This window comes from Pelmatolapia mariae, linkage group LG1 (assembly GCF_036321145.2).
Source record: "Pelmatolapia mariae isolate MD_Pm_ZW linkage group LG1, Pm_UMD_F_2, whole genome shotgun sequence".
NCBI classification, from domain to species: domain Eukaryota; kingdom Metazoa; phylum Chordata; class Actinopteri; order Cichliformes; family Cichlidae; genus Pelmatolapia; species Pelmatolapia mariae.
In genome coordinates, this window is record NC_086227.1 from 32440786 (window position 1) to 32463193 (window position 22408).

Here is a 22408-nt window from a genome sequence, read left to right on the forward strand (position 1 = left end):
TTTAGCTCCAGTGCCAGGTAGAGAATGAATGACACGGGGCAGGGTGGCACATCCTTGGAGATGTTTGTCAGGAGATGTCCCTCCCTTCTGCGTGTTTACACTCACAGGGGCCACACTTGGCTGTTAGCGGGGGAGAAAACTGGGAAAACAGCCGTCTTGTGAGAGCCAAGACTCTTACTGTGAATATTAAAGAGAGACAGAGAAGGAGAGTGAGGGAGAGAGAGCTATCTGGACAAAACAAAGCTGGGTTTGGAGAGCCCGGAGCACATAATAAGCACGACTCTTTCACTGCACACCCAGGGCACTGTGGAAAGTGGGGAGGCCACTGAATGGGAAAGGAAGTAATAAAAAAAGCAAACTTCTTTGAAAAGAGTCCTGTGTGTGTGTGTGTGTGTGTGTGTGTGTGTGTGTGTGTGTGTGTGTGTGTGTGTGTGTGTGTGTGTGTGTGTGTGTGTGTGTGTGTGTGTGCTTACATTTGTCCTTATCCATCTGAATGTGTGCAGCTGTATACCAGAGTGATGAGAATGCATACCCTACCTGTAGTAGGGTTTTTAGATATGAGATGCTAGATCTCTGACAAACAAAAAGACTGTAATTTTTATCTGTACAAAAACATCATTAAAGAATATGGAGCAAACCTCAGTGGGCCTTGTGAAAATGTAAGGCAAGCTGTGTTGTGTCCCCTTGCCAGACGTTTTGATGGGAGTTTGAAAAGCACCAACTCACCAAACAAGATGAGCCAGGAGGTAGGAGAAAAAGTAAAAGGGCAATGGAGTTTGATGAGAGAGTCTGATTGCCATTCTGTCTGACATGCAGCCTAAATGAGCTAAGAGAGCAGGAGAGGGACTATTTGATTCCAGCGTACGCACACACACAAACACAAATAAGGGCACTGAAGTGTTTTTCATTATTACATGGATTTCTTTTTTTTTTTTTTTTTTTACTTTTTCATTTTCTTTTCATACCCTGTTCACCTCCATAGTAAATTAAATTTATTGGCGTAATTCTTACGTTTTATATCTTCCTTTACAAAATATGAAAAGAAAATAGTAAAAGGAAAAAAAGAAGCAAGAGGAGACATAAATAGGGGAGAAAAGAGTGACTCGTGAAGAAAAAGGAAGTGGGGAAGTGGTGGCAGTCCTATAACTTGACTGAGTTTACCCCTCAAGGTAGTCTTCTCGCTTGTCATCAGGGAACTGACTTCTCTGATATCCCGTATCCGACTAGACTTCCACAAGTGGGGTAAATAAAGAATGACAAGCCCTCCCCCTTCACCTCCAGGCAGATTTCACTCCTCTTCCCCTTTCCAGTGCAGACGTGGTGTGCAACAACAGTGGAGCTATAACTAAATACCATCTAATTTCAGTTCTACTCATTGAAAATAAAATGCCATATATATGCAGCACTTGCAGAAATGTTGTCCTCTACATATTATGTGGTGGTCACCTGAGTGGGTAAATAAACACTTAACAAAAGCAGAGATACATACAGTATCTCTGTTTTTGTTTTTTTTTTCAGTCTAAAGCACACAGGCATACACACAAACACCAGCTTAAATTTAGTTCCCTCTCGTGTGGTCACAGGAAGCTCAAGAGCACACATGCAAACACATAAGAAGACCTCACATAGAGCCTGCAACACTTTTCCTCCCGACAGATTCCTCATTTTTAACCACTGAAACCTCAGTGCAGTCTCATGTGTGTTTGTGCTTGTTTTAAAGAGCAATTAAGTACAGAAAGGCATCATATTTGGTGGTGATTTCTTTATTGGGAATATATAGAGAAATATAAAGAAAACAGGGCACAATCTGAAGCAGTCATTTAATGAATTGAATGTTGCTAGCGGTGAGCTTAAATGCCGCTTTGAAAGCACTGTGCACCAAAGTGAATTGCTTTATTCCAGCCAATCAATCAATCAATACATAAACGAATGAGGATATTAATTTAAGAAATAGCCGAACAAAAAGGATGAAAGGGGGACGAGACAAGATGCAAAGTACGTAGGAAGTTAAAAATTTCATTGACTGGAGAAAAACTGACAAGAAATGCATTTCTTTAGGTGGCCTTAAAATGAAAGACTTAAAATGGGACTATAAATGAATAATTTAGCTAATGCTTCATTAATAGATGCAGGCTGTTTATTTGAACACAAAGCAGCAATCTAAAGGAGTGAGATCTTTCTCAATACACTCCTGACCAGCACCACCGGTAGCTCTTCCAGGTGCCAGACAGTGAGTCTGAAGGCTCCGCCCGGCCTCCACTCCCATTTCTTTCCCTCTGTAGCTCCAGGCCGGTCAGGGACAGGCTGGAGATCAATAGCTTGTGTTTGCCTATAGCAGTCCCATTCCTCAGCCAGGACACTGATGCTAACTATCAATAGCAATAAGAGGCTGTCTGAGACACAGTTAACTGCTGGCCGACCAACACAGCTGTCTGGCGGCAGTTGATAAACATCTTGTGCCCAGAGTCACTGCGAATAAACCGCTTGATATGTTTCAACTTTGTGGCTGTATTTACTGTAAGAACGTGTGTGTTTTTTTGTTTTACGTGGCGTGTCTGCTGGCTCGGTGGTTACCTGCACGTTGCTTTGTTGTGTGGTTACATTACCCGCCCGGCTTGCTTTGTGGCTGTGACACAGACATTGCATGTGTATATTCTGTATATTCTGTGTTTACGAGCGTGTGAAGTAATGTAGGGATAAGTCGATGTGTAATTTTTAGTTTTGCTTCCAGGTTCTTAAGAATACATAAACACTCAGCTTTCGGTGGGTGATGTCTGTAATTTCTTCAAGATGTTTGGAGTGTTTGGTTCCTCTATAACCTCCAGTCTTAGTGATGTGTGTCAGTGTAATCCGGCTCCATTCTGTGAAACATCTAACCATCTAAGCATCCCTCTTCATCCAAATATCATTTGTCAATGTCATATGAAAGCACAATGTGTTTTTCAAGAATACGAAGGAGCTAAAATGGGAGTCTTGGTGGTCGTCCAGTACCACCGTGTTTGTCGTTAATGCAACTCAAGCGAACATGTTTAATCAGATACAATCAAGTGAATTTGTATGATAACAATTGAAGGATTGAACGATTGCATCACTGTGACTGAGTGTATCTATTTAGAAAAAAAACTTGGGTGGACAGTAATGAGAAACAGCCATAAAGCTAATAAACTTAGTGAACTAAAGCTAAAGGTTCGTTTTGCTCAAGTGCTGTGTATATTACTTATCTATATCTATTTAAACGTTTATTTATAAATAAGAATCATCAGTTAATAATCAGTCATATCTGATGTGAAACAAACTATGCTTTGAATTTGTCCAAATTGAAAAGTGTAATTAATTGTTTTTAATACAAGAATGCAGCAAGTTATACTATCATAAAGTTTTAATCTCTTCTAAATTGTGCTGTGTTTATATTTTATCTGAAACAAAACTATTCTAGTGTTTGCAAACTATCCAAAAGGATGCAAATGTAGTTTTATGTTTGAGTGCATCCCGCCTGTAATGTTTGGTGTCCAGTTACACCATTCAGAAAGACACTGAAGCCTGGCCTCTCTCACTAATAACGAGGGGGGGGGGGGTTGAAGCTCTTTGTCAAGGATCCGTTGGCACACATCTCCTAACACTTGTACACTTGTACCTGAGTAGCTACAGCTTAAACACAATCACTCACAGTGTTTGTGCCACAGATGGCTGTACCAGTGGCACATGCAAACTCACAATCACACACACACAGAGCCTGGACATGCAGGGTATGTGTGATGGACCAGTGACCTCTAGCACCTCTGCGACACCCTTGAATGTTTGCTTGTTTTCCCTCAAACAAGATGAGATTGAAAGGGGGTGTCTGTAACTGCAGCTGAGATAATGTAAAAACAAACACGACCCATTGATATCGGGCGATGCTGCAGGAAGATGTCAGAGGGCACAATGGGGGAAAACAATCTGTGGGACAAGTGGTGGCAGGGCTGCTGGAGGACAATAGAAAGGGTTTGATCTCTTAATTAATGGAGGCTAGTCGGTGCTGCTGCAGGTATTGAATTTTAATGCAGGCGATTTTTCAATGGGATTCCTTTGGTGGCAAAACAGTGCTAAATGCTGCATTCTGATTGTCTGGAAGACAAAGAAATCTCACTTCATACTTCAAGTAAATGAACCAATAATTTCTGCTCCAGCTGGAGTTTTTTTTTCTTCCCCAAAGCCCTATAACCTGATTAATTTTAGATATTTTTTTTTTTGTTGTTTATTTATTCGTTTTGGTTTTTTAGAAGACTTATGTGGAATAACTCAAATACTGAGTAATATTTAACTGACTGAGGTTGGGCACCCTAAACGTAGCAGTACTGTTCTGTTAAGAGTCATACAGTGACAGAGTGTGTGACTTGGTAGAAGGAAAATATGGGCTTATTTCTTTATTTGAGCATGAGGCCAGCTTACAACAATCCCTTTAATCAAGCTCATAATCCTTTAGTAAAGACATCATGGTGCCATTAATAATGCCAGGCACTTGATATTTGTTCTGGGAATGAGGGGACCATTGACTTCATCAGTTGTCATTAATAAAGAAAAGAAGGAATAATGTACTAGTTTATTCTGCCACAAATTAAAACATTTTAGGGAATTTCAGCCTATTGTTGTTTGTGATTGTATTTGTTATTATTAAAAAGGCCCTTTCATAATATTATCTCTATAACTTTTTGGTATTTTTTTAACAGAGGCTCTTTACTCATAACATATAAATCAAACCTATTGTCCATGTAAGCAGCAGCCCTGTTAATCAGGGACTCCACTCCTCTTCATACATACTGGAGTCACGAGACTCTGCTTTCTTGTAAAACCTTGAGTTTTGTCCGCTCTCTCTTTTTGCCATTTGTGCGACTGTTATCACAAATACTACGCACACACACACACGTACACACACACACACACACACACACGTGCAGCTGACCTAGATGAAGGCCTAATCCAGCTAGTTGTAATTCTTTAGGCATCGCGTCGAGCAGGGAGCAGGACCGTGAATAGAAACCCACCACGTGTTGAATACGCAGAAAAAAAGGGGGCTTTCTAGTTAGAAATACAGAGTGTGAGGATCACTAACAACTGCGCTTTGGTAGATTCCTCGCTTTAACTATCGCATTATGCGCTCAGACGTGCAGTGTTTCTGAGCTACGTGATCAATCACGACGTGTCGGTGATAATAGTGAATGATGACACCCAAGACAGACCGTCTCTGATATGGTGCGCGCAGCATTGATTGCGCATAACCGACAAATGCGCACTTTTTATGCGCCAAAGGCTTCTGTCACTTTTCTTTGAAAGCACTTTTTCCCCCACAGTGACAAAAAGAAACTGTTTGATGCGCCTGTTAAATAAACGGTTATTACATCCACCGTTAATCAAAGGTTTTAATAGTTTTTTTTTAAAGGAAATATACATTAATAATTCCATCTTAATATCATTATCATTAGTATGATAAACATTTTTATGTTAAATATTTATTTTTTCCCGCTTTCTCACTCAACAGATAATAAATAATAATTCAGGCAGACACACGCCTCTGAAAAAAGAAAAGAAATAAAAAACGTTTAAGTCAGTTTAAAACTTTTTCAAGCACTGGCACTGAGTTATATCTGTTGGGTCCCCAAACTGTGTCCGCCTGTGTCATTCAGCCCATGACTGTTAACACTGTATCCTCAACCGTCCCGAGTGAATCCCATTTAAAATGTCTCCTGCTCGGCTGGGCTGCAAATCACCCTGTTTACAATCTCACACCAACACTCACATCAATTAACTGGCCATTGATTTTTCCGCCCGGGACATTACAATATTGCAGACCCCTTTTTCCTCTCCTAGCAATTTCAAGTTTCCTGCATATAATTGCACGCGCACATACACATTTTCCCCTACTAATGATAATTTGCTCTTTGATTTTTTTAGTCACAGCTTTAATTTCGATCTGGTCCCCAGGTTTTTGGACAGTTTACGCATCAATTGATACTCCCTCCCCCAAAAAAAGAAGAAGAAGAAGAAAAGAATGTTCCATTTGAAAATTATGTGTGCTGTTTAATTATTCGACCTAACGCATTGATAAAGCAGATCACTAAGGCCATCAGAGGTATTTGATTTTCCCTCTGCTCTTTCCTTTTTTCATGAATAAGTAAATAGTAAGGCTAGTCGAAACTAAAAGATATCTGACACAAGAGAGGACCAGATCCATCTAGCCTGCAGCTGCTCTTTAAATATTCAGTGAAAAATAATGGCATCCGAGGCATCACCTATAGTAACATTATTATCTTCATTTCTCAAAATCAGCCTGACTGAGAGCTTCGTTTATCTTTTTCAGGTAATAAATCTACTCGACTCAGCGCTCACAAGAAGCTCCTGTGGGATCTCTTGCCCTCTTAAGCATCCCAAGTGAATGCGCACTCCTGTTAATGCATTATTTATAATAATAATAATAATAATAATGATGATAATAATAATAATAATAATAATAAAGTAACTTCTGTAATCCACAGGCTCGATTAAGACATTGTTTTATTTGCTTTGCCGTTATCAGCTGAAATATATTGGCCAATTGTCATTCTAATAAAAACATTTACCATTATGATAAAATAAAACATATCAACAGGCCAAACATTTAACTTTTGATAAGGACATTATGCAGTCATTCATGCCGATTTTACAATATAAACAACCCAGTGGATGGTGAATATATAAAGATAAGTTTAGGTTTTTTTTCCAAATGCATGATGTAAAATATAGATTAGTCCACATGACATGGATATGAGGCAAGCATTCGTTAAAAAAAAGTGTTTGGGGAAGAATTTAAAAGCTTAATTTATCCCCATTCAGATGAACAGACTTCTGTCTCTCCGCTCTTTACCACTGATCATCCCGGCGCGCACAAACCGTTTGGCTCTGCTGTGCTCAATCAGAGAGAAAGAGAGAGAGCGGGAGCGAGAGGAGGGAGGGAGAGGGAGGTGGAGGTGAATGGTAACGTGACTGAATAGCCCGATGACCAATCAGATCCTCGATGGGCCGGGCTCCACATTTGTCCCACTGCCGCACGGGCCCTCAAAGTTTGTTTATTCGCGGAACGCAGTGTGTGATGAAAACGTGTTAGTAAGTAACCCCTCTTTCTGCTAATAATAATCAAATCAAAGTGATTGGGACGTCGGATCACACTCTGGAGTTTTGGGAACGCGTAACGGTGCCATTTACGCACGGAACATGCTGGCGAGACGTTGCGTTTTAGCGCACCGGGAGCTTCGCTTCAAACTCTTCAGAAAGTAGGTGTCGGTGTGCACACAACAAGAGCTGAATTACAGCGATCTTAACGCAAGAGTGGAGAACGGACTACTGTTGTAGTGAAATTAAAGTTGGTTGGAGATCGCGAAGGTTTGAGTTGCGAGCGTCCCGTCAATCCACATCAACAGGGAAAAGGAAAAAAGAAAGAAAGAAAATAAACTGTGATCACTGCTTGATCAGTGAAAAAGACTGAAAGATACTGTCGCGGGCATGGACTCGAGACGCTGACATTCCCCTGTAGTAGTCAAGATAAGCCTTGACTTGGCTAACAGAAGGGGTTAAACCGTATCTAAAGGGAGTTTGGAAAACCCAGCCTTTCTTCCTCATACGGATCAACTCATTGGGTGGGAGCTGAGAGAGAGACAAGAGTCCCCAGCAAATCAGGAGCTAATTGATTAAAGAGACTTCATTTGAATAGGAGGGGGGCTGGCAAGGTGCCAATCGCCTTTCAAAGAAGCCCCCCGTATGATTAATCGCAGAGCATTATTGATAATCATAACGGGGCACATGCGCGGTGGATGTTCTCGATTTACGTAATTTTTTAGAAGGTTTTGTAGTCATTTTTTTATTCTTTGCCTGCTGATGTGCCAGCCAGCATGTCGCGGAGGAAGCAAGCGAAGCCTCAACACTTCCAATCCGACCCTCATCTGCCTTTATCGGAGCACAATGGTGAGTCCAAGTAACCCAACGCTCCTTTTATGCAATCACCGTGAATTTTTCTTTCTTTTAAGCGATGTTTTTATTGTGTCCGCGGTCAACTCTCACTGTTAAGGAAGACTTTGAATTGGAGTTTATGCTGTTAGTTTTTTTGTTGATTTCTTTACAAATTCAAGTGACTTCTTGATGAAAGTATGGTCGACTTTTAACAAAAGTTGATGCACCGATTTTCCACGAATTTCCCATTATTCAAGTACCAAGAACAATTTGGGGTAACTTGACAATTCTGCGCTGATTATTTGATTATCAGGGGTTAAAACTCGGTTCTAGACGGTTAATAAGTTAAATATAAAAACATAGATATGGTGCGTTTTCTTTGGGTCTGAGCTCGGTGTGACTTAAAAGTTTCAAAAGTTTTTAGTCTTAACTTTAGCGCGTTTTAAATAAATAAATAATCGCTCCGCTCGCACGCAGGCTTCCCTGCGTTCAGCGGTCGGCGTCTTGCCTCGACATCGACCACCCTGTCGCCCCTGTCGGGACTCCCAACTTTTCTTTGGTCCCGGACCCACAAATACTGTATTCCGTGTGCTTCAGCTTTGCGCTGTAAACTCGTACAGATATTTCCTTCTTTTATGAAAATATATCAACAGTCTACGTCATGGCTTGTTACTTTTTTTTAAAGTAAGATGAAAGGAGGACAGAGTGCGCCGGAGAACGTTAATGAACAAACATCTTTCCCAGTTCCTCCTGCGACGGTCTCTTTAGTTTACCCATCTTTAGGCAAATATTTTTTTTTTCTTATAAAAAAGAAGAAGACGAAGAAAACAAATATTTGGGAAGCTGAAGTTTTGTCTCGGCCATTCTGTGTCCACAAACCGATTAGTCTAAAAGATAGTTTCGTGTCCATATAGATAAACCGACTTCCTAATTTTAACTTGCGGACTTGTAGCCAATGCGAACATCTTACACCTTTGAAAAAAAAACTGCAGTAAGAACGCTTTGTTAGAAATGTGGTTCCTAAAATGTGAAATGAGTTTGTACAAAGTGGCATTCAGGACTCTGCATGAGCTCTCAGAGTTTCAGAGGCCAACATAAGCCAGTAAAGTTATAATTAATTGCAAGCTGCTTTGTTTTTGTAGAAAAGGGGAATACTCGAGCCAAACAAGACACTTTAATAAAACTGCGCTTTGAGATCACTGTAGTTATAAATAAAGCTTTCATTTCGCTACAGGACGTTGCAGCGTGTATTTTTGTTGACCGACTTTTCAGTCATGCGTTCATTAGGAGGAAAAAAAATATCCATTAATATTTTAAGCAATTTCATAAATTTCTTAAATGGAAAGAAGCCCCAACTTTGTTATTCCGCGCAGTGTGATCGAATTTTGCCGCACAAAATTTATACTTTCTGCAATTTAAAAATAAATAATCTTTTGATTTAAAATTTTAGAAAAATGGCCTACAGATTTCATGCGAGCAAATAAAAATTTATATGCAGCACACTGTGTTTAGCACAACCTGAAAAGCATGTGCATTTAAAATAAATATTTAAAATAAATATTCCTTTCGGGAGAAAGTCACGCATTGAAACGCTGTTTCACGTGATTTTAGGAACTTGATGATTAATGCAAAACCTAGTCTATCCCTGAGTGCTGTTTTTTTCCCCTAAATTTCCTTTAAATCTAATAAAGGGGAGTGAGGGAAAGTCACTTGTTTCAACAACCCATCTGCAGAATGCAAAAATTCCTAATTATGTCTAGGCCATATGCTAAAATAGTTGCAAGTGTCTTGTGTATGTAATTATAAGAGTATGACCATGTTGTCTTTAAGTTTGGGATTATTTAGCTGAAGCAGTGCTCATTATAAATGAGTTGTGTGTCTTTCTAGAGTGTTCTGGTAGCAGAAAGGGAAACAGAAAGTCATTGTATTTGTAGCTGAATATCAGTGATGCTCAGGGCTGTAGTTACTGGGAGGTCGGAGTGAGAGCCACAGAGGGTGGGATGTTGAGCTGTTTTAACCTTTGCCAGCGTCCCTCTGTTTGGAGGTGATCAGAGTTCAGGGCTCACTGTGTTCCTCTCTGCCTTGCCATTGACCCTGCTGATGAGAGCTGCAGGCGGCCCAGCAAGGCCTCAGCTTTTTTATTTAAGAGTGTGTTTGACTGTGGGGCCTTATCAATGTTGTGACCATCCCCTTATGCCCTATCAGAGTGGCCCCCCTAGAGGAGAGATTGGCAGGGCAGCCCCCTTTTGCGCTGTTTCTCCCTGCAAACACAGAGTGCCTCGCTTGTCATTTTGCCATTGTTTATGTGGTGTGAGTTTAGGTGTAGCCTGAAGGACTTGCTTTGCCTTTTTCCCTCCCCTTAAGCTTTAACCATGTCACCGGGGCAGAGCTTCTGAGATTTGAATCTTGTCCTGGACCACGGCAGCTTTAGTGGAACCCCATCTAGTGTTCAGTGGGATGAGTCCTGAGGGCTGGAGAAGATGTGAGCAGAAACCCTCCTGAAGTTACAAGTGTCAAGACGCTCACAGAGGCCCCCTGCGAAAAAATAATGTAGGATCTCTCAAAGCTCTCCAACTTTTTTGACTAATCCTTACTTTCTTGTCTCTCATATTCAGATTTTTGGTCAATCTCTTTGAGGCTCCGTCCTCTTGCTGTCTGCCTTAACGCCCTTTAGCTCTGCTCACTACTTACATTGTGCTATTGATAGACATTCTATCGAAGTTTACAGTCTTTCTTCATACCAGCTTGACTTTATCTTAATTGTAATTTGAAGTTAATCCTTGCTATTTTAGGAATTAAGCCTAATGCTAGCATCTGCGCTGTTTGCTCCTAGTCTTATGTGGACAGTGGATTTGTAGTGATGCATTAATTCAGTTTTGATCCTTTTTCGGTCATCAAGTAAAGACATATTTTGGCAGTGTAAAAAGTCATATGCAGTTGGTGGTGAAATGATTCTTACACTGTACAGCCGTAAAGGCATTTTTACCATTGCTTTCTTTAAACTTGTGATAGAGTTTGGAAGACGACAATGTCCCTTGCTGCACTGCAATTTGATGACGAGTCTTAGCAGTTCCTTACTTAGCGTATAGAAATGGACAATTTGGGGGAAAGCTCATCTATCTTTGCTGTCTTTTTTAGTGTAATTTTATATTCTAGCGATAGTTATATTTTATCCTTGCATTTGTTTTATTGTGGCATTTGTTTGATAAACTTAAATAATTTGAAAGTGCACAATTTTTGAAAATGCACTGTACAAAAAAATAATGTTTTAGTATTTGTTAGGATTTATTCAATTAAAGAAACACACTTATTATGTTTGTGAGTTAAATAGTGAATTAATTAAATTCCACTGTAGAGCTTTTTCTCTGCTGTGTGTAGATTTGCACACACAGTGAAAACTCAGGTATTTTATTTTTTATGAATAACTCTGCATCTTCCAAAAGTCAGGCAAAAGTTTTTGTTTCTTTTCTATATTCTTCTATTTTCATCCCGCTCATTATCATATGATTTGATTTTCTTCACACTAATTTGTGTACAGTGAACCTTGAGAAAAGAGAAAAGGTGTTTATTTAATCCTCACATTTCTCACACTATGAATCAAACACATTTTTTCAAAATTAACGCTTGGGGTGTAGGTAGACGGGTGGGTGGAAGTGGGGGGGGGGGGGGGGGGGGTTTAACATGAAAAGTTATCATTAAAGTTGAGTCTTCCCTGTTTGCATGGTTTGGTGGTGTGAGGGCCAGGGTTTACTGTCATGGCAACTTTGCGTTATCTGATGTCTCTGAGCGAAGAAACATTGAGGGAGATAATCCCTGAATTAAACAGGATCTGCTTTGAGTCGACTGAGATGAGCAGGGCCAGGCTGTGCCGACGATCCCCGCCGCTCCCATGCTGTGTGAACAATGGGAAGGCATCCTGTCTCTCTGTGGGGCAGGGCTGCACTTCTCTGGGTTTCATTTGCAAATGAATTCTTGGCCCTGATGAAAGTGTTGAGGGGCCAGAGGCACAATGAAAGGGATTCATAGAGAAATGCAATTTGTAAATCAACTTGTATGTTAAATAGCGAGATTTTAGTGTGACAAAGAGGGAAATGAATAAGGAAAGTCTGGAGCACAGCAGTGGCTCTGGGGGCAGGGTGTCGTCTTGCCTTTTCATTCCCTGACTCGTCCTGTTTATTAAAATGGAAAATTTCAAAACCTGTTTCAGGGCGCATTTGAAATGTGGTCGTTACTTTAGAATTTTTGTCTAAGTAACAAGAGAAGTTTCTGTTGTGCTTGTTCTATGAACTGGTGTGTCTGCTTTCTTAGTTTTGGCAAGTTTGTGATGCATGCGTTCTCATATGCCACACTGCTCTTTAGCGTTGACCAAGTATTTATTTATTTATTTAATCCCTTTCAGGCATTTTTTTCCTTAAATGAATTCACCGATAACTGTCCTTTCTTGGATTTAACTTTTGGGTTTATTGGACAATACTTAAACAAAAGTCTTAAGAATAATAAATATTTTTATTCTTGTAATAGATGGCAGATTTGTTTCATGTTTTTTGGTTATCAACTGAGTAACTGTTTACCTTAAACTTCTTTCTTGAATTTCTTCCTCTTTGTTTTTGCTTTCTTGTGTATATGCAGTAGATGTGGTGCCACAGGCTCTGTTGTTCTTGTCTCACTGTGATTGCAGGCTGAGTGGATACAAATTAGTTTAGTGACATAGATAACCTGTCCAAGATGCCTGTAGTTGGCTGAAAATGAGCAAAGTTGACAGCAAATTGAAAGTCTAATAAGTCCTTCAAATGCTTGATTTGCACCGAGTGGACAAGTAGACTTTGAAGGGCATGGAATATAGGAAATCAATGCTTTTCTATGAAATTTCATTAAGACCCAATGATCCTGACTTCACTCTATTCTATATTTTGATGGATTATCTAGAGAAAATGATTACCTTTGGTTGGCCTGATGAAACCCAGATGTACATCTTCAAAGATCACTTTTAACCAATATTTGAGTAGTTCCCATTGATTTTGTATCCCCTCTTATCATGTTTCAGAGGCCACTACATTGAATAAGGCCTTTTCTCATTTCTGCCGGCTTACTGTTGCCTTTCAATCGTTTTTTTGTGAACACATCAGAAGGATAAGTGTTAAAACTGATTAACTTAAGATTAACAACAATTGAATTCAAGAAGATAAACCTGCTTCTTCAGCTGCAAAACATTTCTAATCGCTAATCCTCTGTTTCCTCTTTTTCAGGGGACACAGAACTTTGCTCCGAGGACCCCCCCTGCAAGGAGTCAGACGCCCATGTCTGTAGCAGATGTTGTGCTGAGTTCTTTGAACTATCAGGTCTTGAGGAACACCAGAAGAATTGCACTAAGAATCAGTTAGTTCTGATAGTGAATGAAAATCCTGCCTCCCCTGTCGGAACTTTCTCGCCTGGGTCTCCTCCTCATAATCCCGATGACCAGATGAATGACACAGCTAATAACACTGATCAAACAGAGGGCAGTGACCTTTTGGAGCCTAACACTCTTGAAAAAGACGAATCCATGGACGTGGACGTTTCCGGAATGAGCAGTGGTCACGAAGAGGACGGCAGTCATACAGAGAGCGGAAGCCCCATTAATACAGTCAGCAGCCATGCTGATAGAGGCACCTCTGGCCCCGCAGTAGGTACTTCAGCTATCTCTGCCTCACTACCTCAGCTCAGTAACCTAACTGAACTGGGGAACTTCTCCATGATCAACAGCAATGTCATAATTGAAAATCTGCAGAGCACCAAAGTGGCTGTGGCCCAATTCTCCCAAGAAGCCCGTTCGACTGGAGGACCAAGGGTGGCTGTGCCAGCACTAATGGAGCAGCTCTTAGCCCTGCAACAGCAACAGATCCACCAGCTGCAGCTTATTGAACAGATTCGCCATCAGATACTGCTACTAGCCTCCCAGTCACCAGAAATACAGGTACCTCCAACTTCTGCTCCCGGCACAATGGGGCCAGCTGCCAGCCCCCTGACCACACTCAGCTCACATCTCTCTCAACAGCTGGCGGCAGCCGCAGGCCTAGCACAGAACCTGGCCAGCCAGTCGGCCAGTATTAGCAGCATAAAGCAGCTGGCTGCAGCAGCACAGCTACCTCAGTCCAAACCAAGCAGCAGTGAGACATCTCAGAGCATTACCACACTGGGGCCATCAACAATCAATCCCCAATCCTCTGACAAAAGGCCCACTCATATGAGTAGCCTTCATTCTCAACTAAGCAGCTCCTCACTAGCAAAGTCATCGACGCCAGCATTTGGAATAGGTAGCTTGTTAAGCTCGGCCGTGAATCCCCTTCTACCTCAACCCCCACCTGGAAATCCCATGTTCTCCAGTTCTCTGCCCAGTGTTGGCACCACTGTAGAGGACCTCAACTCTTTAGCAGCTTTGGCCCAGCAGAGAAAAGACAAGCCGCCAAATGTCAGTTCATTTGAGCATAAGAGCAGCTCTGATGATGCTTTCTTCAAACATAAGTGCAGGTTTTGTGGCAAGGTGTTTGGGAGCGACAGTGCCTTGCAAATTCACCTGCGCTCACATACTGGTGAGAGACCCTACAAGTGTAATATCTGTGGCAACCGGTTCTCTACTCGTGGTAACCTGAAGGTGCATTTTCAGCGTCATAAAGAAAAATACCCTCATATCCAGATGAACCCTTACCCTGTTCCTGAGCATTTAGACAACATACCAACAAGCACTGGCATTCCATACGGCATGTCTATACCACCTGAGAAACCTGTGACCAGCTGGCTTGACAGTAAACCAGTTTTGCCTACTCTGACATCATCAGTCGGCATGCTGCTTCCACCAACCATGCCAAGCCTGCCACATTTCATCAAAAAGGAAGATCATTCAATAGCCATAACTAGTCCTTCTGTTACTGCAAAGAGTGACTCAGGTGCCACTGAGCCTTCAGCTAAAAGTAATGATGGTGTATTTGAAGAGGGTGAAGGTGCAACACTGCCTACCTCAAATGGAAAAACTGACGAAGGCAGCAAGACTTTGGGTCTCATGACAAATGTGAGTTGTGCATCAGAAAGCGCTGCAGAGTATACGACTTCTACCAGCCCACCCATGATGACCAACCCACTCATGCCCCTTATGTCTGATCAGTTCAAGGCTAAGTTCCCTTTTGTAGGCATTCTGGATCCTCTCCAGGGATCGGAGACATCCAAGTTACAACAACTTGTGGAGAACATTGATAGAAAGGTGAAAGACCCAAATGAATGTGTCATTTGCCACCGGGTGCTGAGCTGCCAAAGTGCACTGAAAATGCACTATCGCACTCACACTGGAGAACGGCCCTTCAAGTGTAAAATCTGTGGCAGGGCATTTACCACCAAGGGAAATCTTAAAACCCACTACAGTGTTCATAGGGCCATGCCTCCTCTTAGAGTTCAACACTCCTGTCCCATTTGTCAGAAGAAGTTCACGAATGCTGTCGTTCTACAGCAACATATTCGTATGCATATGGGTGGGCAGATCCCCAACACCCCTCTGCCAGAGAGTTATCCAGAGTCCATGGCTTCTGATACTGGCTCATTTGAAGAGAGAAACTTTGATGATCTTGACAACTTTTCTGATGACAACACTGAAGGAATGGAAGAGGGTCCAGACAGCAGTGTGCCAGATACACCCAGATCTGCTGATGCTTCCCATGACAGTCTATGTAACTCCCCAGCTCCCCTTGAAATGGCTACCCAGGAAGGGCAAGAGAGGAATGGCCAAGAGAATAATAATGAAATGGAGGAACATAATGTGATCCAGATGAAGGCTATTGCAAATGGCTTAATTGAAGGTGACTGTCTCACCAATGACTCCTCATCTCTGGGAGGTGATGTTGAAAGCCAAAGCGCCGGGAGTCCAGCGGTGTCAGAATCTACCTCCTCCATGCAGGCGCCATCACCCACTAGCATGCAGCCACAACCACGTAAATCCCCGAGCCTCGAAGAAAGGCACCAAAGGGCCTTATCTTCAGACCCCACCAGTATAAGCCTCTTGCACTCACATCCCTCCAACCTTGGAGCCCTGGACCTGACATCTGTCAATTCACCAAAAGACCCTTTGGGCATGATTTTCCCCTTCCGTGAGCGTAGCACCATCAAGAATACATCCTGTGACATCTGTGGGAAGACCTTTGCTTGTCAGAGTGCCTTGGACATTCACTATCGAAGCCATACCAAAGAAAGACCATTTATTTGCACGGCATGTAACAGGGGTTTCTCCACCAAGGGCAATCTCAAGCAGCATATGCTAACACATCAAATGCGAGACCTGCCCTCACAGCTATTTGAGCCATCAAATACCAGCCTGTCCTCCAGCCCAACTCCTTCTCTTCTATCTGTCGGTTCTCTAAGCAAACCAGAAGTCAATGGTTTCCTTCATAGCCTTCATCCGGAAAACAAGGAGGTACCCCCTGGCTTGGTCACATCATCTGCCTCAACATCCCCAGTGCTTTCCACTGCTCCACCACGCAGGACTCCCAAGCAACACTTCTGCAATACCTGCGCAAAGTGTTTCTCCTCCGCCAGTGCTCTGCAGATCCACGAGAGAACCCACACAGGGGAGAAACCCTTTGCCTGCAGCATCTGCGGCCGAGCTTTTACCACCAAAGGAAACCTCAAGGTAAATGTCGAAACACCCAGCAAACTATTGGCCTCCTAAAAGTATGTGCGTGAGAATGTTCATGAAAAACGAGTCTCAGGGTTACTATTTAATTTTATATGGCATGTCAGTGCACTAGGCATCAAGATGTGGTAATGTGGTATAATTAATGAAAGGAACTGCTCTTAGAGAAAAAAAATGGAAAAGCTGAATCATGCATGTAATATAATTATTGGAGAGAAATTCCAGGATGTGATCAGCTAAGAATGATCCAGTGCACACAATTAATTATCAGGTATAATCACTGTGAGCTAAGTCAGTCTGTATTTTTCCATAACGGATTCTGTAAAAAATGTCACAGGCTTAAATCATCAAGAAAAAGATCTGCTTAATGATCTTTAGGATTTTGGGGGATTATGTGGCCTTAATTTACAATTATGTTAGTTATTTTTGAATGTCTCAATCTCCAATTCCTAGTGGAGAAATAAGGGCATGTGTTTTTTTCTTGTTTGTTTGGTTTTTTTTATTTCTAAAAGATTTACTGAATCAAGCTCAGGCTGTTGGATGATACTAGACTTACAGCGAGTGGTATGGTTTATTTAAAAAAAGGCTCATTAACTTTGTGTAAACTATTGTATATGAGCCACATTAAAATACAATTATTTTGGAGCGGTGTTTCAAAAATATCCAAGCAGAATGTTGTCTTGTTCTTAGAAAGGGTATGGGCAGAGGTGAAATGTCACATGTAATACTGGCTGGGGCAATGAAACTGGACAGTGCAATTTTTGCTTCAGCCGTGCGGTCCCCTTGTGAGATGAGCAAATTAAAGTTCAGATTAAACAGCATGTATCAGTCTTGCCAAAAGATGTTTACACAGTGTTTGTACTTCTCATAGCATAGGCAGCTAACTGATCTGCTGCACTCAGGGTGTGAAGCTATTTTAATTCACACTCAAGCATTATTATTATTTTTTCCATTGCATCATCTCATGTGCAGCTCTTGTGGCCAAGTTTGTAAACATCACTAGTTTTCATCCCGCTCATTGCTCTGTCTCTCACCTCCTCTCTTTTGTTCTTCTCCCTCTCCGTCTGTGTAGGTTCACATGGGCACCCACATGTGGAACAGCGCTCCTGCCAGACGTGGCCGCAGGCTCTCCGTAGATGGCCCGATGGCCTTCCTTGGCACCAACCCAGTCAAGTTTCCCGAGATCTTCCAGAAGGACATGGCATCAAGGGCAAGCAACGGAGACCCGGCCAGTTTCTGGAATCAGTATGCTGCGGCCTTCTCCAATGGTCTCGCAATGAAGACAAATGAAATCTCTGTCATCCAGAACGGAGGCATCCCACCCATGTCAGGTGGTGTCGGAAATGGGGGCAGCTCTCCCATAGGTGGCCTGACAGGCAGCCTAGATAAGCTACACAACACGGAGCCCAATGCTGCTCTGGCTGGTCTGGAGAAAATGGCCAACACAGAGAATGGGGCCCACTTCCGGTTCACACGCTTCATGGAGGACAATAAAGAAATTGCCACCAATTAGTATATGTCCTCAACTGGGCACAGACACATAAAGATGCCTAAAGGCATACTGTACACATATGTAGACACAGACAGAGGAAGAGAACAAGACAGGGATAAAATCAGCTGAACTGCTTTGCTCGCCATTGAATCTTTACGAACATGAGTGTGAAGACAAGTTGCTTTTTTTGTACAATGTACATGTTATAGTTTTAAGGAGCTTATTTATTAGTGATTATAACCTTGCTTGAAACCAAGTGGAAGCATTAACAATTAGGTTTTGTTTATTTTAAAGCCACAATGGGTGCTTTAAAAATGTGCTTTTGAAACTTAGAATATCTGGTTAGATAACCTTACCTTGGCATTAAGTTATTTTCTGTCTGTAGTAGCTATAATTGAACTGTCTATGTTCATGTGATGCATTAGCCCTGTAATAAGCGAACAGACTTGCTGTAAATAATGTACACTGATCTTCTGTAGATGGTCTAACATCTGTGTGTTCATGAATCCCCCCCACCCCGCCTCATCAAGACAAAACAATGAAATTCAGGCAAGGGACTAAATGATGTTGTAGTTCCTTTCTTTCCGATTATTATTTACCTTTATCTTATTTAAGGAAGACAAAACATTGAAGTTTGCTACATTTCAAGGGTTTATTTAGTGTTAATTTGTTTTCTCGTTACAGTATCTGTGTATTGTACTTTCTACTTTTTTGTTTACTTCCATTTTTTTTCTTCTATCTTCTGTTGCTCATATTTTGGTGTTGTTGAGAGCAAGACGGTTTCAAATAGAGGAACATTCAGTCTGGCCTGTTTCCTGGTTTTTGGAACTGAGACAGCTAATCAAATTGGAAGGATCACTTTTAGTATCTGAGCTGGATTTCCACATTGCTGCTATGTCCCAGCATCCTCACTGACATCAAGTGCAAAGTTATGTGTTGAAGCTTCTGTAAATATGTTCAGATGTGGAAATACAAGCTCCCTTGCAAGAAAATGTACATAAAGCTCTCATAAGAAGTCCATCACGGCCAGGGGACAAAATGATAGTGTTTTTATAAGTATAAATATATATCGGGTTTGACAACCTTCGGACTGTTACATGCACTTTCTTGGAAAGTTGGAAGATCTTTATGGGTCCAGTTTCTCTACACTTTAATACCTACTAACAACTAAGATACTGTAATTCTTTACTCTAATAATCAAATACATCAGTTTTCCAAAAGAAACATTGTGTGTTTGTGTGCTTTTATTTCCTCATTTTAAAAATACCGTCTCTTTACATTTACTAACAACTATACATAAGAAAAAAAGCAGAAATAAAAAAAATTAAATAAGTAACTTTTGTTTCTTTTAAAGAATTTGTGTTCACGTGCAGCCTCCACGCTTCCAGTTACCGTGCACAAACTACAGAAACAGAAACGGAGGCTTGGGTGCTGATGGTGTGAGTTTTCCTGCTCTTTAATTTAAAATGAATACTGTTTGAACATCGTAGTTTCTGTCGCCAGATCTCCAGATCTCCAATTAATGACTGTTCCACAGAATCGGATAAATTCAAAGCGTATCCGTGGAAAGGAAAAGGCCCCCTTCTGCAATTTATTTACAAAGGGGTTTTTTTTTTAAGAAAAAAAATGAAAGAAAGAAAGCGCGTCGCAGCGGGTAAAAGGATGGGGTGTCCGAAGCAGATAGTTAAGCAGGAGGTGTCCGATGCGCAGTTGGCGTTATTTTTCTTCTTCTTCTTCGTCTTCAGTTGAAAATAGAACTTGTATTAAGAAAGCGACGATCTAGTTAGTGCTTTCCAAAGGAGGTTGTCAAGACGATCGCTCGGTTATCCGGATACAGTTGACGACTTTAAAGGCGTTTGCGTTGCATTTTTTATTCAAAGTGAAAAATTTTCCCCTTTTGTATTTCAACAGCTGCATTTAATTTAACACATCGTTGCACATCCTGCAATGCAGGATCTGTTAATTTCTGTCCAGCATCCTCGGCGCGCTCCCCTCCTCTTTACAAAGCCGAAATCCCCAATATTTACGTTTTAGATTTCGAGACGTAGACGCTAAATGATCCTTGCCCACAGTGCCTGTTTTCTTTTTAACAGTCACATCTGTTCCCCTGAGCTCTGTTTGTGCAGTAAATCGGCTTCCTGAGAGATTCCTTCAAAGAACAAAAAGAAAAATAAAACATTCCCACATTCTTGCTTAATTATGACAAATTCTTCGTTTGCATGTACTATTTTAAATATGGTGTATTTCTACTTAGGAAAATTATTATTATTATTATTATTATTATTATTATTATTATTATTATTACATTCTAAATGAAAATCTAATTGATTTCATTAAAAAAAATTAAATTCCAAATGATAACATTATAAATACTTAAAGATGTGCTGCAAAATTAAATCATAAAATTATAAATATTTGAATAATAATATAATGGAAACAAAATAAATAAATAAATAAATAAAGGCCTGATGAGTCATTTGGCTTATTTTTCATGCAGACTGCTCACAGCTGGGGAGCACAAATATACAGGAGTAAATACATGCTTTATCTCTGTGTGAGTCATCCCACCACTAAGCATGGACTGTGCTCTTGGTTCTCAGCTCCTTGCTTAAGTATCGATTGAGCTGTGCAGTATTACAGAAACACTTGAATCTCAGGTGGCAGGAATGTGTACAATTGATCTCTTCCACTGTGGCTCCCAGCAGTGGCTTTTTGCTCCACAACACACCGCACCACAGGAAGAGCCAGGCGAACACACTGAAACACAATCGCCAAAGACTAAGATGGGCTGTCCCAGTCTGCCCTGCTCACTGTCACAATTTACTGTGAGTCTAGTCAACTGCTCTGCCGCTACATTGAGACTTTACTTTCAGGCTACTGAGAATACATACACAATATTATGCTGTAAACACACATTCTACAGCTAGACACAAAGTCGTGCACACACACATTTGGATTTATTTTACATCTAATGTTTGTTTTTGTTTTTATTTTAGTTTCACGGTTATTTTTCTTTTTCCTTATTCAAGCTAAATGGCTTGATGGCTTTTTGCTGCAGAGTCTGGCGAGGATGGGAACCATCAGGAAAGAAACATTACTCTCTTTAGCTGTAAGCCACTCCTGTCCACTTACTGTACACTTGAAAGTTCATTATAGGGTTGGCTTAAGTAAAGGCTGTGTGCACAGCTGTCACACTGCAAAAATAAACTCACTTGTTTTCTGCTTGTGTCAGAAATCTTTTCATGCACACTTGTGTATATTTAACACAGTTGTCATTATGGAAATTATATTTTTTTACCTAAACATCTTTATTTCATAATACATAAATGTGGATAAAACAGGAAAACATGAAGAGAAAAGAATGACCTCCATGGCTGATGGCAAGTTTTTGTGCATCATCTGATGTATGCGTTCACTGTAAAATGAGAGGTCAGAAAAAAATATATATTTTTGACTCTTAATCTGTGGTTGGACTGAAATCTGTTTAATAGCTGTTGTTTCTCTTTCCTGTACTCTCAACCGCCCTTCAGTGTGCAGGTCAGGCTAAGACGAAGCTGCACAGAGGCGATCTTAGGAAGCTGGAGTCCCCACCCGCCCACACCCACTTCCGCCTTGTGCTGTCAGCCCTGCTGAGTCGATACAAACCGTAGCCTGGGGCCCAGCCTGGACTCCCCACTGAGGTTCTGGCCTACGGGAGATCAAAGACCCACTGAGAACAATAGTAAGGCAGCCGCGGTTCACTCTCCCCGGATGCACCTCCACACCTGTCCATGCTGTCACTCAGGTGACTGACCTGCTCAGAGGCCTACTGTCTATAACAACATACCCCTATGTTCACCTACAAATATTGATGTAGAATTTTTTTTAAAAAAGCAAATCTAAATAATCGTATATATATATGTGTTATTATAAGTAATATGCCATTGACTGTTTAATGTGCTTCTGTTTGTCTCCCTAATTTCCCAAAAGGGTGTTTTTTCTGTTTCCTGGTATGTTTGTAAATGTCTAATTTGTGTTGTCATTTCCCTCAAGCCATTCCAGGCTGTTTTTATCTTCCTGTGGTTCTCATCATACTTCCTGTGGAAAGTGGAGGCTGTCTGCAGCATGTGCACAGCTGTTTGGAAAATCTCCATATTGAAGGTACAAACATGGAGCACAACTTTTTAGCTCTGGGTTTTCCATTCTGCCACTGCTTTTCTACACTGCCACTGCTAGTGAAGCAATCAAGATGTTTAAGTAGAAACTTTAATCCGCTGAAAGGCAGATCTTTTACTTCTGCCCATGTGTAAGTTCTACTCAGGGCT

The 22408-nt window shown here is 41.2% G+C and overlaps 1 protein-coding gene across 1 annotated transcript; it reads left to right on the top strand.

The window, feature by feature from the left end:
* The first annotated feature begins 7076 nt into the window (after positions 1–7076).
* Positions 7077–19328, top strand: sall1a (spalt-like transcription factor 1a). Its single transcript, XM_063479053.1, has 3 exons — positions 7077–7974; positions 13206–16609; positions 17685–19328. Exons 1-3 carry the CDS (start codon positions 7902–7904, stop codon positions 18123–18125), a joined length of 3918 nt encoding a protein of 1305 aa, XP_063335123.1. The 5' UTR covers positions 7077–7901; the 3' UTR covers positions 18126–19328.
* The last annotated feature ends 3080 nt before the right edge of the window (positions 19329–22408 follow it).

Bases quoted from the DNA above. Each gene is read 5' to 3' on its own strand.
- sall1a (XM_063479053.1), top strand. From the start codon at position 7,902: ATGTCGCGGAGGAAGCAAGCGAAGCCTCAACACTTCCAATCCGACCCT. The intron at 7,975-13,205 runs GTGAGTCCAAGT...CCTCTTTTTCAG, and splicing joins GCCTTTATCGGAGCACAATG to GGGACACAGAACTTTGCTCC. The intron at 16,610-17,684 runs GTAAATGTCGAA...CCGTCTGTGTAG, and splicing joins CCACCAAAGGAAACCTCAAG to GTTCACATGGGCACCCACAT.